The following is a 17,730-nucleotide window of genomic DNA, read 5'->3' on the forward strand; positions in this document are numbered from 1 at the left end:
GTAGTGCAGTGTCTACGCTGCAGCATCACAGCGGTGCTGCTGTAGAATTTATAATAGTATAGTCAGACCCCTAGGTAATTTAGGAGACTTAGGGGCTGATATACAAAGATAGGCATCTAAAGATAGGTACCTAGTGAAATTTACAAAAGCACCTAAGCAGTTTAGGTACTTAACTCCCCTTTACTTCAATCCTGATGATGTCAGTTAAAGTCAATAGGTATGCAGAGGTTGTAAATCAACACAGAAATTGTCCCACAGCTTTAAGTACCCACATGAAATGTCCATCATCATCCATGACATTAAAAATCCCTAAAAACAATATTTTAACCTGTAAGAGACAGCTCGTAGAATCACAGTCACTGCCAGTGAAAGTATTTAGTGTGTGTGTTTTATACAGAATTGCATGTGTCAGATTACAAACAATGGGCTAGATCCCTGACTGTGGCGAGATATGCTTGGTGCAGCTGGGCTGGCTGGTGAGCAAAGTTACCTTTGTGTGCCCTCAGTCTTGGAGCCAAGCCAGCCCCAGTGGAATTCTGGGTGGCGTTAGGGTCCATTCTGGCAGCCAGGGATCCTCAGGGTGGAGTGATTGTTGGAGCTATTCTGGCTGCTTTTCTACCACCCAAGGATTTCACTTACACCAGGAATGCCTCAGGAAGTCAGTTCAGCCAGCTTCCCAGCAACTGGGTTAGACCTGAGATTCAGGCCCAGTAAATATTAAATCTCCATGTTTATTGGCAGTGTTTCCTTGCTGATGTTTCACAGCCATGAGAAACAATGTGAAAAGCGGTATCTTCTCCTTATGTAGATTTAATTGAATAGCAGAGATCTGAAATTAGTGTTAATGTTGTTGCTTTAATTTCTTATGGTGCATATTTATTTTCCAACATCTGGACATAATATAAAGACAAGCAGAGAAATACTTTAGTGAGCAGAGTCTAGTTTATAGGTCACTTAACTTATCAGAGAAAACAAAAGGGTCATTTAATTACAATATTTAATAAACTCTATTGGATTCATACAACTTATAGCACTATAAAATTCTTGAGCTCCAATCATCATTTAGCCTCCAAATTGCTTAATGCCCCATGAAAATTTCCCAGCAGGTAGAAAATGATAGCTTCCCAGAAATCTACAATTCTTTAATATCTTTTAAAGCAAAAGTCATTATTTTTCATTTGCAGTAAGCTGGAGCAGAAGGAACAGAAGAGTATTTTTCTGCAGTGCTGAATGAGGCCACTAGAATGGTAGCTCTGAAAAGTACTTCAGCTTTCATTTGCAGTTTCTGATCTTGTCATTGAATAATTAGAACCCATGAACTTCCAAGGGGCAGGAAGAAGAGAGTCGAGAGTATCATTTGTAAGAATGAACAAGGATGTAAAATAACTACTGATTGTTTTTCAGCCATTATTGTTAAAAATTCTGTCTTACAATGGGGGATTGAAGTGAATTATACACACACAATGTGATTGGGCTACTCTATTATACTGCAAGACAGGCTAACACTGCTTATGACAACAGGGATGCAAGGCAATTTTCTAACAATAAGTACCCTATCTAAAGAAAAGAGGGAACAAGGTTCTACCAAATCAGCAAGGCTTCCATGGAGTCCAGACTAACCTAGACCTTGTGCTGCTCTCTTACTTACTTATTTGGGGCCTGATCCTGCTTTCATTCAAGTCGTCAGGAGTTTCACCATTGACATGAATGGGAACAAGGTAGGGCTTTCTATTTGAGCTCAATCCTGCAAGGTGCCGAATGCCCTCAACACCCAGCTAAGAGTACCTATTCAGTACCTTTTAGAATCAGGCCCTTAAAGAGAGAAAGGAATCACATTTCTGTTGCTGAAGATGATACAAACCTGGAGTCCCTGGGACTTTGCTCCTCTCTGTCTGTCCCCAATTTACTTTTTCAAACCAATTCAAACATTCTTACACTGACAAAAAACATTCTAGTTCATTTTTTTTTGTTGAAGGAGGTTTCCTAGGTTAAAGAAATATGACATTTCAGTTACTTAGGGAGTTCAATCACTGCATTGTTTGTGATGTATACTGTATATATCCCATATACTGTACCATATTGAATGTGATTTGACACACACACTGTGTTGGCTGACCTATCCATTTGCAAGTGTTTTGTAAAATAAGTTGGGCCATTATTTTGCTGTGTCATGGTATGGACTATAAAGGTTGTCACAAGCTTTGCGTTTCTTCTTTTTATTAGCTCCCAGGAGGGTCAAATGAACAAAGATTATGAGCACGAAGAAACCTGGGGGGAGAAATGGAAAACAAAATGAGTTTAACACTAACGAGCTCTTTGTCAGTGTTCACATTTTTGTATTAGAACAGTTCACAAACCAGTCCTTGTTATTTTTTGCTTTCTTTGTTGTTGGTTTTTTGTGTTTGTAAATGATATTGGAAGTGAAGAAGAAAAAAATGTGAATATTATGGCAGGTAATAGTAAGAATATCAAAACATAGCTTGTGCATCAGAGAATACTTCCACTGAAATGCTACCTCAGCTAGAAATGAACAGACATAGATTCTCTAAAACAAAGTAGACTCTGGTTTGTTTTGTTTTTGTGGGCAATTCCATACCTATAGTTCCCAAGGTACCAACGACAACGCTTACTGCAGAAATCACTGTAGGCTTCCCTTCCATCCTTCCAACCTCTTGCATGCATTCTCCTTCCATGGTACACAAGCAAATAGTCACTGGGTTCAAAAGGAAAGACAAAGAATTCAGGATTAACTCCCATGAGGGAGATCGGAGATGAATAGGGACAATCCCCTGAGTTGAAAGAGCATTCTCGCCAGAACTCAAACTGGAGGGGAGGATGATGAGCTCCACATGGACAGATCTTGTACCTGCCTGGAGCAATCAATTCCCAAGTGGGCACATTCTCGAACATGTTCCCACCCTCTTCCCTCCCCACCCCTTATTTTTTTTCAGTCTGTACTAACAATAGTTGGATATGGCATACCTGCCTATACTGCCTCCTCCACCAAGTCCTGTACTGATTCTTGTGGTAAAGTATAGTAAAAATGTAAGGCAGGGTGTGATGTTATCTGATTAGAGTATGACAATGCAAATCATTGTTGCTACCACTGTTATATAATTGCAAAGAATCTTATACAAAGTGTGACGCATGGCCAGAAAGGGTTAAGCAACTTGCAGGCTGATTGACCCAGATTCAACCTTTAGGGATATATTGGTAGATAATGTTTGTGTTTTTGTGTGTTTGCATATAATCGAGCAGTCCCTGTCTATGCTGTATTCTGTTAATTCAGAGATCAAAAGGAAATATTAACATTTAAATGAACTGTAAACATAGGATATCGCTGTATTCATCTCTCTTTGAAATGTATAGCAAATCACCTGCAAATGGTGAAAACAAGCAATTGATTTATGTTAATCTGTGTTGCTAATTACCGGTGATGCTTAGAAAATAGGTTTACTTCAAAGTTTCCATGATTGCCTCTGTTCGCCTAAGGACTCCGACCTGTCAAGAGAAGGCCTGGAACTGTATAAAACCCCTTTGAATCCTGATCCTTTTTATCTCAGATCTACTTGATGCTTCATGCAGGGGAAGCTTAAGTCATAAGGCAGAGATCTCCAGTCCTAACTGGATCACCCTGAATATGAACATTGAACCTATGGACTAAATCTGAAAGAACCCTTTACAACTACAAAGCTCACCATCTCCACTATGAATCTGATCTCAGAACTGTACTCATGTCTGTATGCATACTGATCTTTTAACCAATACATTCTCTTTTCTTTTTTAATAAATTTTAGCTTAGTTAATAAGAATTGTCTGTAAGCGTGTATTTGGGTAAGGTCTGGAATATTCATTAACCTGGGCGGTAATGTGTCCAATCCTTTGGGATTGGTAGAACTCTTTTATATGATGAATAAGATTTTCAGCAATCCTCATCATATTTGACTTGGGTGTCTGGGTGAAGGCCTGATGCTGGATTGCTTTAAGGGAACCATGTTGGCTTCTTGGTAACCAGTAAGGTATTATAGAGGCTGTTTTGTGTATGTTTGGTAAATCTAACTGTTGGAATATCCACCAGCTTTGGGGGTTGCCTGCCCCATTCTTTGCAGTTCACCCTAATTGAGTGACCTCAGTGCGGCTCCCCTGGGATCCTGGTCACACAGGATTACAAGGTTGGGAAAGGAAAAGGATCCTGAATTTGCAGCTGAACTCAGCTCTGCCTTATTTGTAACAAAATAAACCCTCCTTCTGGGCAATCCAAGAATGGGAATCAGAGAAAATTATCTAAAACTACGAAAGAAAAGGATAAGCAGACACAGGCAAAGACCTGGTATTCATATGGGTAAAACTCAAACAGATGGGAACTCAGGTCAGCTTCAGACTAGGATTCAGGGTTTATTTTGCCCAGATAAGTTCGCCCATCCCCGTTCTCAACCAAATTTTTTGATGAGCACCTCACATATCAGAGGTGTAAACAACCCTGAACCATTTCTCTGCCCTCGCCTAGGTATTTGGCAAAAATAAAAACCATCTTCCGTATATTTTAAACCCTAGCTAGCAATGTGACAGGGAGAGAAATTGCAAAGAAATCATTAGCAAAATTATTTTAAAATAGTAACATCTTCAGTAATAACAACTTTCCAACCCTACTTAGCACAGTTAGCTGTATAAACTAACATTTTAAAAGCAAGAGCTTGGCTCATATTCAACTCCGTATGTACCAACAAAGCCTCAACTCTGAGATATCAGTCTTAACCCTTTCATGAGAAAATCATTTGCATTAATAGAACCCGGTGAACAGCTTACAAGTAATTTATAAGGTAAATTTAGCTCTTTTCTCTGTTCATAGATTGTCTGCAAACAGACCTGTGATTTTATACATTTATTTGAGATTCAAATTGTTTGACAAAAGCTTTGTGTGACCAAATCTCTGTGAAATTCTTAGGAACCCATCCTGCAAAGATTTATGCATGTGCTTAACTTACACATGAGTAGTCCTTTTGAGTTCAGTAAGACTAATCATGTATTTAAATCGGAGCATTTGTCTACCTAAACTTACAGATGCACTAGTCAGTTTCACTAAAGACCCAGTCCCAAGACCATTGAAGTCGAAGGGAATCTTTCTATGGACTTCAATAAGACTTGGATCATGGGACATTCAATGAAATTAAAAGGTGAGAAATTTAAAACTGATAAAAGGGAAGACTTTTTCACACAATACACAGCATGTAGATCTCATGGTCACAAGAAGTCATTGAGGCCAGGAACTTAGCAAGATTCAAAAAGGGACTTGTCATGTAATGGAGAACAAGAATATCCAAAGTTATAACAGTTAATGCTCACAAAAATTTTGGAAAGGCTATTAAATCTCATACATCAGGGTTTAAATCACTGTCTATTAGATTAGATTAATGGCGGATGTCAAATTTCCCAGGTCTGCCCACTGTGGGTTCTTAGACCTTCCTCTGAAGCATCAGACACTGGCCTTTATAGTTTCGTCTACAAAGGGATAAAAAACCCACTGCTGGCCCAGGTCAGCTGACTTGGGCTTGTGGTGCTCAGACTCCAGAGATGAAAAATCATTGTGGAGACGTTCGGGCTCAGGCTGGAGCCAAAGCTCTGGGACTTGCAAGGTTGGAGGGTCCCAGAGCTTGGGCTCCAGCCTGAGCCCGAATGTCTATACAGAAATGTTAGCTCTGCATCTGGAGCCCTGCAAGCCTGAGTTAGTTGACCCTGGCTAGCCACGGCCATGCTGCGGGTCTTTTATCCTTGTGTAAACGTAGCCTATCAGAGACTATGGAGTAGATAGATTTCAGTCTGACCTGGTATGGCAGTGATTCCATATGACAATCCAAGAATGGGAATCAGAGACCCAACTCGATAAGGTCCATGCCCTTAGTATTCAACGGAGCAATAGCCCAGTATCCTGCCATGCTCTTATGAGGGTGAAAGAGTCTTTTGGAGTACTCTTCTCTCCTGTCTTCCCAGCGCTATAGGTGCGCTATGATTTTGCCATTGAATTCACAGAATTCTCTTATTTGAAAGTAAGTGCCTGTGTTAATGAATGGTGTTACTACTACAGTTCATTATATGTATTTACTTTCTTACTGCAGTCTTTAAAAAGGAGCTATGGAACAGTAGTCTGATTACAGACAACTGGGGTGCAGCAGAATAATGATGCATTGATATTAAATGTTTCCATTTATCTTTTCAGTGTGTTCGCACTTAGGATGTTCCACTTAATGATCCTTAAAATAGCCCCTCTAAATGGTTCTCTTTCAAATACAAGTGCAATGCATGCAGATGAATCTGTGTAGCAATTTTAAATACAAATATCAAAACATTACAGACTACTGAACCCACGCACATTTACTGCCATGGGCTCTCAAAAATGTAAGTGCCTGCTGACCTTATAAAATATAACTGAGGCTTTTGAAACATCTTATGAATTCAGACAAAACAAACTACAGTGCATTAACTATTTAGAAATCTCAATATACTGTAGCATCGTGTCGTTGATTCTGATCTTGCAACTGGATCTGTTCCATGTGCTCACAGCATCCAGTTACAGTATGTGTGACTTAATATAAAACTGAAACTATAAGAATGGCATTTGAAACGTAAACTAGTACCCTGTAATTCCCAAACTGTGCTGAATAGGAATATGTCTGAGGTCTTGTTGTATTTTAGTTACGCTATAGGTTGTTGGTGTATATTGTGTGTTTCTCTGTTTTGCAGCAATGCCCAGACTGAAGAAATAAGAATACACTCCCTTGAAGTGCAGACTGTCTGCTAAAAGAGGAAACGTCTCATTAAAATATAGTTCTACCAACAATGTCCCTAATTCCGGAGTGAGCTCCAGGCAGGGCACCCTGTGCAGAACCCCACTGACATTAACAGGTGCTCATTGCAGGATCAGATTAAGTCAGTAAATGTTTTGCAGTTATTTTGGTGCCATTTGTTCATTGTTCACACAAGCCTGTCCTAACCCTTTCAGTTTGTCCCAGCACTCAGATGCCTGCACATTTCTGTAACAGTGCTGAGCCAGAGGAGCACCCTGAGTACTGGCAGGGCTGTGAACAAATCAAGCATCCCACTTTGCCTCAGAGAGGCTGTATTCAGCACTGCCACACGTGTAGCTGTGTGAACCAGGCCAGAGTTTTCTCCAGGCCAGAGGCAAAGCCAAGGATGTGCTTTATCCTATTAAGGCTCATCAACACATGGTACAGCAACCTGGTCTGATACTCCTGACCTATGCCGTGAGAGGAAACATGCCCAGGAATGCACACCTAATGTGGGTGAACCCCATCCTGCTAGGCCTCGGAATTTCAAACCACTGTTGTAAGCCTGGATTGCTCAGATGCATGCTCATAATCAACATACTCTCTTAGATTCCATCATTTCTTAGCAGTGTTTTACTCTCGGTAGCAACTTCTAAGTGTTAGACACTTTTGAGGATGGTCTTTGCACTGAGGAGCTCACAGTCTTAAGGACAGATGGGTTAGGGGGAGGGAACACTAACAGTCAGATTATAAACTAGTCAACTCGATAAGCATTGGGACAGGAGGATCTTTAACAGGCACTTAAGCGTGGACAGTGGAGGAGCCATTCTGGTAGAGTTCTTGGTAGAGTTTCAAACTCACTGCATCCAAGTTGCAAGGTTGTGCAGAGTCAAGTTTGAATGCACTAGTTACGTGTTTTCTGTGCTTGTACAGGTAAGTACTGCAGAAAGTACTCCCTTTCTTAGCCTCCTAATTTAAAAACATGCTCACGGCTAAGCTAGACAGTATTAGCTTATCCAGCTGTCTCTGAATTTGAGCCCTTTATTATCTATTTAGTTGAGTGAGTGTCATCAGTAAGAGTGGCCATAAGGTCAATTGGTCATTCCTGTCAGACACTTAGATGAGGGAGCAGTACTGACCATCTGCCCATGATGACATTCTGGGGTCAAGGAAAAAGAGATGGTTCAATTCTGTTTCTTCTGTACAGGGCTCAAACAAGCAAAATTGTAAGAACTGACACTAAACATGGGAACAATGTTCAAAATCTCCTCCAAATGCCAGATGGAGTCATTGCCCATGGGGTAGCCTTCTGTTCTCCAGCACCAGAGTAAAGTGAAGCTCATTCCACCAGCCCTTTCAAATTTCTCATGAACCTTTGCATAGCTCCTTGATTAGGAGCTGATTTTAATAAATAAATAATAAATAAATTAATGGAGATATCCCATCTCCTAGAACTGGAAGGGACCTTGAAAGGTCATCGAGTCCAGCCCCCTGCCTTCACTAGCAGGACCAAGTACTGATTTTGCCCCAGATCCCCAAGTGGCCCCCTCAAGGATTGAACTCTCAACCCTATTTATGTAGATTCATTTTTAACAGCTCATGTTTCGTGATCTAATCTCTTATTCATGTGCCTAGGATCTCTCCTGCCACTGAAGTCAGACTTACTGGTCTTGCCTTCCCTGACTCTTTAGACCCTCATTCTTCCTCCAGTCTCCATACTTCCCCCTCTCTGTCCCTAACAGCAACCATTAGAAGAAATCTCTGTATATGGATCAGCAGCCACCCCAGCCATCTCTCACATTGCACATGAGGGGCTTTTCCATCCAATTACCATAGCTTCATCTGGGTCTGTAGTAGGAAAATTACTGTGGATATTTACTTGGGAGAGGAGCGGTAAGTGAACTGTTAACATGTACACTGTTGGTAGTTAAAAATATGTTCTGCACTGTTAATACAGTCCTTGAACAGGGCACCTTAATTCTGTAACTCTTTGGGGCTCTAGCATCCGGTGTTTATCCTTGAGGAAAGCTTTCATTTTCTTTACATGACATAACTAGCACAAGAGGTTCCACCAGACATTAATTCGGTCTAGGTTCTTGGTAATAAGATACAAATAAGGTAGAGACTAAAATAATTGACTGCATATCTTCTGTTGAAGTTACAAATGTTTTCATAAATACAAAGGCAACAGCTCAGATGCAAAACAGAAACACAGATTTTCAGTTCTTGGCCTAGGGCAAAAATATCATTCATGCATTCACGTACATGCTGTCAGAGAAACAAAACTGCTCTTCCCAAAATGTATTCTGGCACTCAGGACAGTTTGAAGGAAGGCAGCAAAAATAGCGTCAGTAGGAATGCACAGAACAGCCTCAGCATTAGGCCACTAGAAGCTCAATGCTACATGGTTTAATTCTCTGGAAAATTCATTTTTATTTTTGCTGAGGCATGTTCCTAACCTGGATGTTTTGAGTAACAAGCATGAACTCTTTCTCTATTGTGCTTAATAATTTGCACTGGCTGGAGAATTTTGAAAGACTCTACAAGTCCTGCACGTATTGAATAGCTTGCTGTGAATATTTCACCTTTTAGAATCACAGGGTTGGAAGCAACCTGGGGCGGTCATCTAGTCCAAACCCCATCATCCCATCCAGGGCTTTGTCAAGCCTGACCTTAAAAACCTCTTACCTCAGACTTATGGATTTTAAGGCCAGAATGGACCATTCTGATTATCCAGTCTAAACCCCTTGTCATGAGTCTCCCTTATCGGCCAAATCATGGACTTGCTTCTCTCCAGGACGGATAGGGAGAAGGTGGCTGACTGGAGATACTCTGAGGACTTTCATCAGTGCAACGCAGACACATATACCGTCCCACAGTGAACATGCTATATTGTGCTTACACCTGCTACAAAAAGGAACCGCATCTGCTGTCGCACAGTGTGGCAGGACCCTGGCCATGCTGCTGGCCTTGCTGGCTGCTTGGTGTAGTCACTTGCCTCACACAGCCTGAATATTAGATCTCTGTTGTCTGGCTTCTGCACTGATGTGCTAGTTGGAGAGGCTCCCTGTGTCCGCTCCCCTTCCTAGGGTATTGGCAAAGGGGAGCTGTAACTATTTAGCCCTTTATTTGGAATTGACCAAGACTGGTCCAAAGAGTATCCTTGGGTTTTCCTGTCTTTCTTTCTGTGTCTTCTCTTTGCCAGTCTGTCTCTTAGTGATCCTTCTTCCTTTCAGAGGGTTGCCATGGAGGCACTGTATCTCTGGCTGAGATGAGGAGCAATCACCCACCCTAAGATGTTCTGCTGTGGCTATTGTCTCTTAGCAGGCATGCCCCCTTTACAGCCAGCGTATCTGAGCAACCTTGTCAAATCAGGGACTTTCCTGAGGTTGCACTTTACCCTGCGTCTCCCCCTGTGCCAGATCTTTCTGCTGTTACCAACACTTTGTGCTGCCTGACATGAGGCAAGACTCCTTTTACAAGCAGATGTCTGTACTGAAGCTCCAGCGTGGCACATGGTGTGCTGTATATAATGAGACTGGCTTAAATAATAGAACACCAGTGTGATTATAAAAAAAACACCCTCCAGATTAAAACCCAGAAAACAAACTGAGTGCTATGTGAGATGACATTCTACTGCAGGTGCTACATTACAGGTGCCACATGCAAAGAGGGGAAAAGAGAGAGGCCGGCAGAGACCATAATTTACAAAGGAAGATCTTTGTAACTCCTTAACTTACTAATGTGGAGAAAAGAGTAGATATGGGGCTCTCAAACTTCATTGCACCGCGACCCCCTTCTGACAAAAAAAATTACTACGTGACCCCAGTGGCAGATTAATGATTTTGCCGCCCCTAGGCCCTGAAATAATTGCTGCCCTTCCCGTCCCTGACCCCGTCCCGACTCCACCCTTTTCCCGCCCCCATTCCAACCCCTTCCCCAAAGTCCCGCCCCAACTCCGCCCCCTCCCTGCCCCATTGGATCCCTTTCCCAAATCCCCGCCCCAGCCCTGCCTCTTCCCCCAGCACACCGCATTCCCCCCCTTCCCCCTCCCTCCCTGCCCCGCGAAACAGCTGTTTCGCAGCGCAAGCACTGGGAGGGAGGGGAGAGAAACAGGACGTGGCGGCACGCTCGTGGAGGAGGCGAGCTGGAGCAGGGGAGCTTCTCCGTGGGTGCTCAAATTTGCCGCCCTAGGCCTAGGCCTTGTCGGCCTAGGTGAAAATACGCCACTGCATGACCCCAAGAGAGGGGACTGAAGCCTTAGACAAAGCCCGAGCCCCACTGCCCTGGGTGGGGATGCCAAAGCCCAAGAGCTTCAACCCCAACAGGGGGCCTGTAACCTGAGCTCCACCGCCTTGGGCTTCAGCCCCGGGCAATGGGGCTCGGGCTTTGGCTCTGGCCCGAGCAAGTCTAAGCCAGCCCTGGCGACCCCGTTAAAATGGGGGTGTGACCCACAGTTTGAGAACCGCTAGAGTAGATCAATGGACTGTTATAAGAACCCTCTCATCATGAAATGCGTTCTTATTACCTGGTAGTTGAATGTGTTGGGCTTTAAATGGAGTCCCACTGTCTTTCAGGATAATGGTAACAAGGTGCACTTTGGGTTCCAGCCAACTGATTCCCATGGTGAGATAAGCATGTGTGTCTGCGGAGTAACAGAGAACATGCAAAATGAAACAGAAGGACAAATATCAGAGCTGAGGGTGAGAAGGGAGGGAGAGAGAGAAAAACAAAACAAACCAGTTGTGGCTTGCATTCATTCCCTCTCTTCTAACCTTACACTGAAAATATTCAGTAACATTTCCCATTAACAATAGCCCTTAAGAGAAAATACTTTGATTTTGGTATCTAACACAAATATTATATTAAAATCCCTACTGACCCATCTATCTCTCTATCTTGGAGTTTTATTTGTGCATCTTTCATGTAAACACCTCATAGATCTATTTGCCAGATGTGAGAACTTCCTTTGACTTTTGAAAACTAACCAGAGGTTGAATTAGTTCAGAGGCTGATGACAAAACCTTTCTCTGTTGCTATAATTCCTTTCTCCGTAAGCTTCATCACGGAATGATAACCACATCTGGCTTTCAAATATTGATAGTTTCTTAAACATTTTACCACTCCTGCCTTTGAAAACTGCCACTTGTGTGAACCAAAGTTTAAAATGTTTGAAATTTTCGGTGTAATGTTATCATATGCGGTAGTCAGATGGACACAAACACAGGAGACAATTTCCAAAAGTTTCAACAGGGAGCCATTTTATAGTCTTTTGATCTCCCAGTGCCTACTCAGTTTAATCAGCATTTTCAGAAAATCTTCTAGTTGCTATTGAGACTTAACTGGAAGAGCTGGAAAAGTGAGACTATTACCCTTCTTTAAGAGTTACAAGGAGATCAAAATCAGCCTTATATTGTATTTTCAATCTTAACTAGGAAAAAAAAAACTACTGGTTCTCCCTAATAAAACAACCCTTATGTGCTGACCTGGAGTGCTTGCCTCCCGCCCCCACTCCAAAAATACTGCCCTCCACCACTTGCGTGGAATGGAGAACTGTTAGCAGTCAGCTATGGAAAAATCCTATTGCTCTCTAGGCTGAAACCAGTCAATTGAAGGAGCATGATCAAGTGCTGATCCGGCTCCTACTTGAAGCCAATGACCAAACCTCCAATTGGCATTATCAAGGGCAGGAATTGGGTCAGTAACTCCCATTGAAATCAAAGGGAGCAGGATTGGACCCTCATACCATCCATAACAAACAATATTTGATCATTTGGCTTAATTAAAACTCCTCTCCTTCAAATACATTCTGAGCTTTCCAGGGGTGTTTAACCATGTGGAACGTTTGAAAGTGTAGTAAAAAGTTATTAGTGTAAGACCCAAAAAAGAACAAAAAGCAAATTTTGAAATCAGAATAATGTTTTAGTGACCTGTAATGGAAAAACCATTTGCCAGATGTCGTTCCCACTTCCCACAAACATTCTCCTTGGCCTTCATGTTCAACATGGGAATTCTCAGCCCAAACAATTTTCCTAAGAGAAAGTTAGAGGGGGACTAAAACAGGGCTTTCTATCACTTCTCTGTAATGAAGCCTGTAGTTACCATTCACCCACCATTGATCAGGTTGATCCTCCAGTTTCTCTGAAGCATGGGGCTATTGGCAAGAGCAAAAATCAATGGGACACTGTTTCCTTCCCCATCGGGATCAAATGCACTGATAATGATGGATTGCTTTTCCCTCTGAGGTGTGCAGAGATGGGATTTGGAGTAGTCTCCTACTAGGAATGGAGAGTTGTCATTGACATCCAAGATGTGGATTGCTATATCAGCAGTGACCATCATTGATGGGCTACCTGCAAGAAAACCACAAAGTGAAGCAGATAAAATTGCAGTGAAATTACTTCTGAGCTAGAATTACTGCTGTTTATAATGTTTCCTTGCTCTTCTGGAAATCTGGAACCAGATCTTCAAAAATGTTCAGTACCCAACTGGCCCCCAGCATTCTGAGCTGTTTTGAAAATCTGATTCTGGGTGCTGAGCCCTTTTGAAAGCTTTGGCCATAAAACTTGAGAAAGTGGGAAGGTTTGTGTATGAAACCAGACAGTCATATAAAGGAAATGAGGTTCACAGAAAGCCTTAATAGAATATAGCTCTGAATCAAATACTGTAATGCGATCATGGTCTAACATCTTAGGTAATATAACCACTAATATCTTGGAAGTTTCCTCACATTTTCAGCCTGGTCATACAGCATGAATCATTTGGCCTTGAGAACCTTCAAGTAACTTGTAAGGAGGAGAATGAAAGCATGTTTCCTTATCTAACTTTATCAGAAATCCTAACCCTCTCTCCCCATAGGAAGTCAGTGTAGACTTTCCAGTGCCAAATTTTCAGGTGTTCTCACCCATTTACACCTATTGATTGCTAGCATACAAGTGCAATGCATTCAATTACAGCATCCAGTCTGTATGACCAAATTCTCATTTGTGCACACACGTATACGTGCACTTTCATGTCTGCACATTTAATGGCAACAGCTGAAAACATGGCCCCAGCTTTCTTATTAGTGCACTGGTAAAATTAAAACCAATCATCTTTATTTTTTTAAACTCAGTACTTGGGTCTGAATGCAGTCTTTCATGTGATGTATGATCTAGATATCACTTGTAGGAGAGAGGGATAACAACACCTCTTTATGCTGCCTTGATACAGCAACACTCAAAGGAATATCTATAATTTTAAGCTCTTCATAAAAGGGATGTTCCTAGACCAGAGAATCTAAAGAAGGGTGACAAAGATGTTCAACGGATGAGAATTTAAGTCTCAACCCATGCGAGGAGGATGCTCTTAGGTGAACCAATTGATATTTCTTAGAAGTTGCAATAAAACCATATGTATTGGCAAATACTTTCCAAATATCAGACCTAATCAGTATAGTCATGAAATCCCGGTCAGAGTTAACGGACAAAGCTATGCACCAAAGCTGTCCATGTACTCTGCCCCAACCAAATGATCAAAAGCCAGAATGATTCGTATTGTGTGGCAAGTCTTGTGAGCCTCAAGTTGAGTCACTAGCACCTTTACCAATATAAATTTGATAAAGTGGCAGTAGGAAAAAAATCCCTTACTAAGTAGTAGCAGCCAGTGTCTGTGTTAGAACTGTGGAGGTGATTCCACTGTTGCCCTGTCAGTACTCAGAACACTATGTATGGTTACAGACAGTTCTATGAATGGACCCTCCCTCAGTAACCAGAGAACACTAAGCTAAGCTATCAGGTGTGATCCTGGAATGTGCCGAGTTCCTTCCATAAGGTGCTGAGCTGTCTCAACTCCTACTGTGCCTTGCAGGATTGGGTCTTTTGAGCGCTTGTGGCTATTTATATTTTGGAATGAATCATCCTATTTGTTTCTCACTGCAATCGTCTGTAAAGAAATGTGATCAGTCATTTCCTTGACCTTGCCCCTTTAAATACATTCAGTGATTTACCATTCAGTGGTGGTGGTGGCTTTAGGCAATTTGAATGCCAAGCCTTTCATCCACTACACACTGCAGCCAGATGACTATAGCTTCATACGACATAGAAGATTTTTATATAATTACAATACTTGCATTCACGTATGATGCTTTCATTGACAATGACAATAGTAAATTCTCTATCTGGTGTCAGACACAGGTGTGAATCAGACAGGCTGAAAGAGGAATGTTCTTGTCTGAATTAGTTGTTTGTTTGTTTGTTTTTTAAGTAAATTTGTTTGTGACATCACTGAAGTGTGAATCATTGCTGAGAAGCACCGTTTATAGGAATAAATGGTTGATATGCTTTACTTAACAGCTTTGGTCTTTAAAAAAACAACCTCGTCATTTTCCATCCATACAATCAGACCATGCACCTGTTTTCCACTGATTGCAGTGGTGGTAGAGTTAGAAAAATTAAAATCAAGTTATGCTGTTTGTGATGCTGAATGTGAATTGAATATCACTCAGCAAGCTCTCTTGTTAAATACAACGGAAAGAGTTTTTTAAGTCTGGACATTTCAATAAGGCCAGCCATATACAATTCTTAGTGTGGAGGGGTATGGAATACAGATTGTGGTGAATGGCTTTGATTAACAGAAAAAGTAGCTAGCTTTTCTTTAGGTATGTTTCAAAATATTTGTTAAATAATTTGTTTTCTTGGCATTAAGCAATTTCCCTTAAGTTTCCCAGCTCTGTAGTGGCCACTTTATTTTTAAATTGACAAAACACTTGGGGGGGAAAAAGTGATATCTCAGGTTGGTTGGTTGGTTGGAAGGTGAAACAAAAGATCAGATTCTTTTCTCAATTACATTGATGTAAATCTGGTGACTTAGGCTACATCTACACTACGGGGAGGGGGAGTCGATTTAAGATACGCAGATTCAGCTACGCGAATAGCGTAGCTGAATTCAACATATCACAGCCGACTTACCCCGCTGTGAGGACGGCGGCAAAATTGACCTCTGCGGCTTCCCGTCGACAGCGCTTACTCCCACCTCTGCTGGTGGAGTAAGAGCGTCGATTCGGGGATCGATTGTCGCGTCCCAACGGGACGCGATAAATCGATCCCCGAGAGGTCGATTTCTACCCACCGATTCAGGCGGGTAGTGTAGACCCAGCCTTAGTGATGTTACTTCAAATTTACAGCATGTAAATGAGAGCAGAATTTGGCTGTAACAGATCATCAAAACTACTAATCCTTGCAGTCTGTATATCTCAGATATGGATGTGTAGATGATGCATAGGTCCAGGAAGTGCAACCTGTCCTTTTCAATAGTAAATGGACCACCAGTAAGTCCATTAAGGAAGGATTTTGGTGAAGGTGTGTTCTGCTGCATATTTCATATATGGTAATGACAGAACTGTTAGTTTTTACCTCATAATGTAAACACAAGCCCATCACTGCTTACAGAAGTCTTAGTCCCATGTCCCTAAAGTAAGCAGGAATGAAACCTTAAGCTAGAAATCTCTCTCTCCATGCTGTTGGCAAAATTAGTGAAATCATGCAAGGTTTCATAGACTCCTGATGCTCCTGTTTTTGTAATCGAGATAGACTCCATGGAGAGACAAGGGGCCAATCTGAGAGGTGTGTCGAAGTCTAGAGAAAGTACAACTTTTCTGCCCCCCTTTTCCAAATGCATATGTTATGCCAATGTAGACTGAATGTCTTATTTAGACATATACCCACTTACAAATATGCCACTTACAAACCTGTATGCATCACCTCTGAGTTTGGTCCTCCGTCTCTTCCCTGAGAGCAAAAGAAACATCTCTCATCTAAAACCAAACACACATTCTTACCTTTGTCCTGAGCAATAACCTGCACTGTATAAACATCCTGCATCATTTCTCTGTCCAAAGCCTGCATGACTCTAACTTCTCCAGAATGCTCATCAATGGAAAGCCAGTTCATTGAATCATTTCTTAGGGAGTAACTGCAGAGTGAAATGTGATAGCGGTGATCTATAGTATGTTAAATGAATAATAAGACCATAGCCTACTCTGTTTTGTTATTAGCCTGTAATATCATTGCAAGTTCACAATGAGCAGAATATGATTTATTCCTCATTAGCCTGCCAATTCTACTATGCACATTTATGATGCAGCTATTAATTATATAATTCACTTCACCTTTCCCCTGAACAGTAAGATTCAGGCTGTGGGGTAAAGTCAAAATCACTAACATGAAATTAAAGGAAGAAAATTCCAATCTGCTAAATCAAAAATTAAGATGGAATTGACAAAATATCTAGTGAGTCTGAAATATTCAAGCTCAGAGCTTTAAAAACAGATACTTCATTGTATAAATAAATGTGAAAATAACCCTGTCTCTTTTAAGGAATTCTTAAAGGAGCATTACCTTTAAACTGGGGACAGTAGATAGAAATGCTCCTGGGGCCATATTCTCCCATAGGGGGATACAGGTGATTTCCACTGAAGTCAATGAGAGGGCCTCTTATTCTGTGGAGTATGGGGGCTGTGTAGATCAATTTCAGTTCAATGAGTTAAATCACTTGTGGGCCTGATTCACAAAAGTGATGGGTTTTTATTGCTACGGGTCAAGAGTTCTGGACCAGTTATGGTTGGCGGGCAGAAGAGATGGGGGTGGAGAGAGATGCGCACCACTGTTTTCAATCTGACATACTGTCTGACTGGTGGGCAGTGGTGGAATTTTTAGGGCCAGATCATCAGCTTCACCAGCGCTCCATCCCAGCATGCCCCTGGCTCCAGAGCGTGCTGCAAGGAGGATTCCTGGAGCTGGCTACACCAAGTCTGTGCCAGCTGACAATTCCATCACATTGAAAGAATCCCCACCTGCATATTCATGGACTTTGATACTCAGGATATCTGATATGGTGGAGAAAGGGGAGCCAGAAAATGAACCTGAGGGGAACAAGAGGGATGTTAGAAAGGCCAGGGAGGAGGAGGCTG

The 17,730-nt window shown here is 41.8% G+C and overlaps 1 protein-coding gene across 2 annotated transcripts in view; it reads right to left on the reverse strand.

Moving 5' to 3' along the window:
* Positions 1-835: 835 nt before the first annotated feature.
* Positions 836-17,730, reverse strand: part of CDH16 (cadherin 16) — a 62,863-nt gene continuing 45,968 nt past the window's right edge. For both annotated transcript variants that reach the window (XM_054049432.1, XM_054049431.1), the window contains exons 14-18: positions 16,600-16,733; positions 12,896-13,135; positions 11,311-11,427; positions 2,597-2,713; positions 836-2,268 (exon numbers count right to left, since the gene is read on the reverse strand). In XM_054049432.1, the coding sequence (XP_053905407.1) occupies positions 2,156-2,268; positions 2,597-2,713; positions 11,311-11,427; positions 12,896-13,135; positions 16,600-16,733 (721 nt within the window). In that variant the 3' untranslated portion in view covers positions 836-2,155. The remainder of the gene's footprint in view (positions 2,269-2,596; positions 2,714-11,310; positions 11,428-12,895; positions 13,136-16,599; positions 16,734-17,730) is intronic.

The sequence above is a fragment of the Malaclemys terrapin genome, chromosome 14 (genome assembly GCF_027887155.1).
Source record: "Malaclemys terrapin pileata isolate rMalTer1 chromosome 14, rMalTer1.hap1, whole genome shotgun sequence".
Lineage (NCBI taxonomy): Eukaryota > Metazoa > Chordata > Testudines > Emydidae > Malaclemys > Malaclemys terrapin.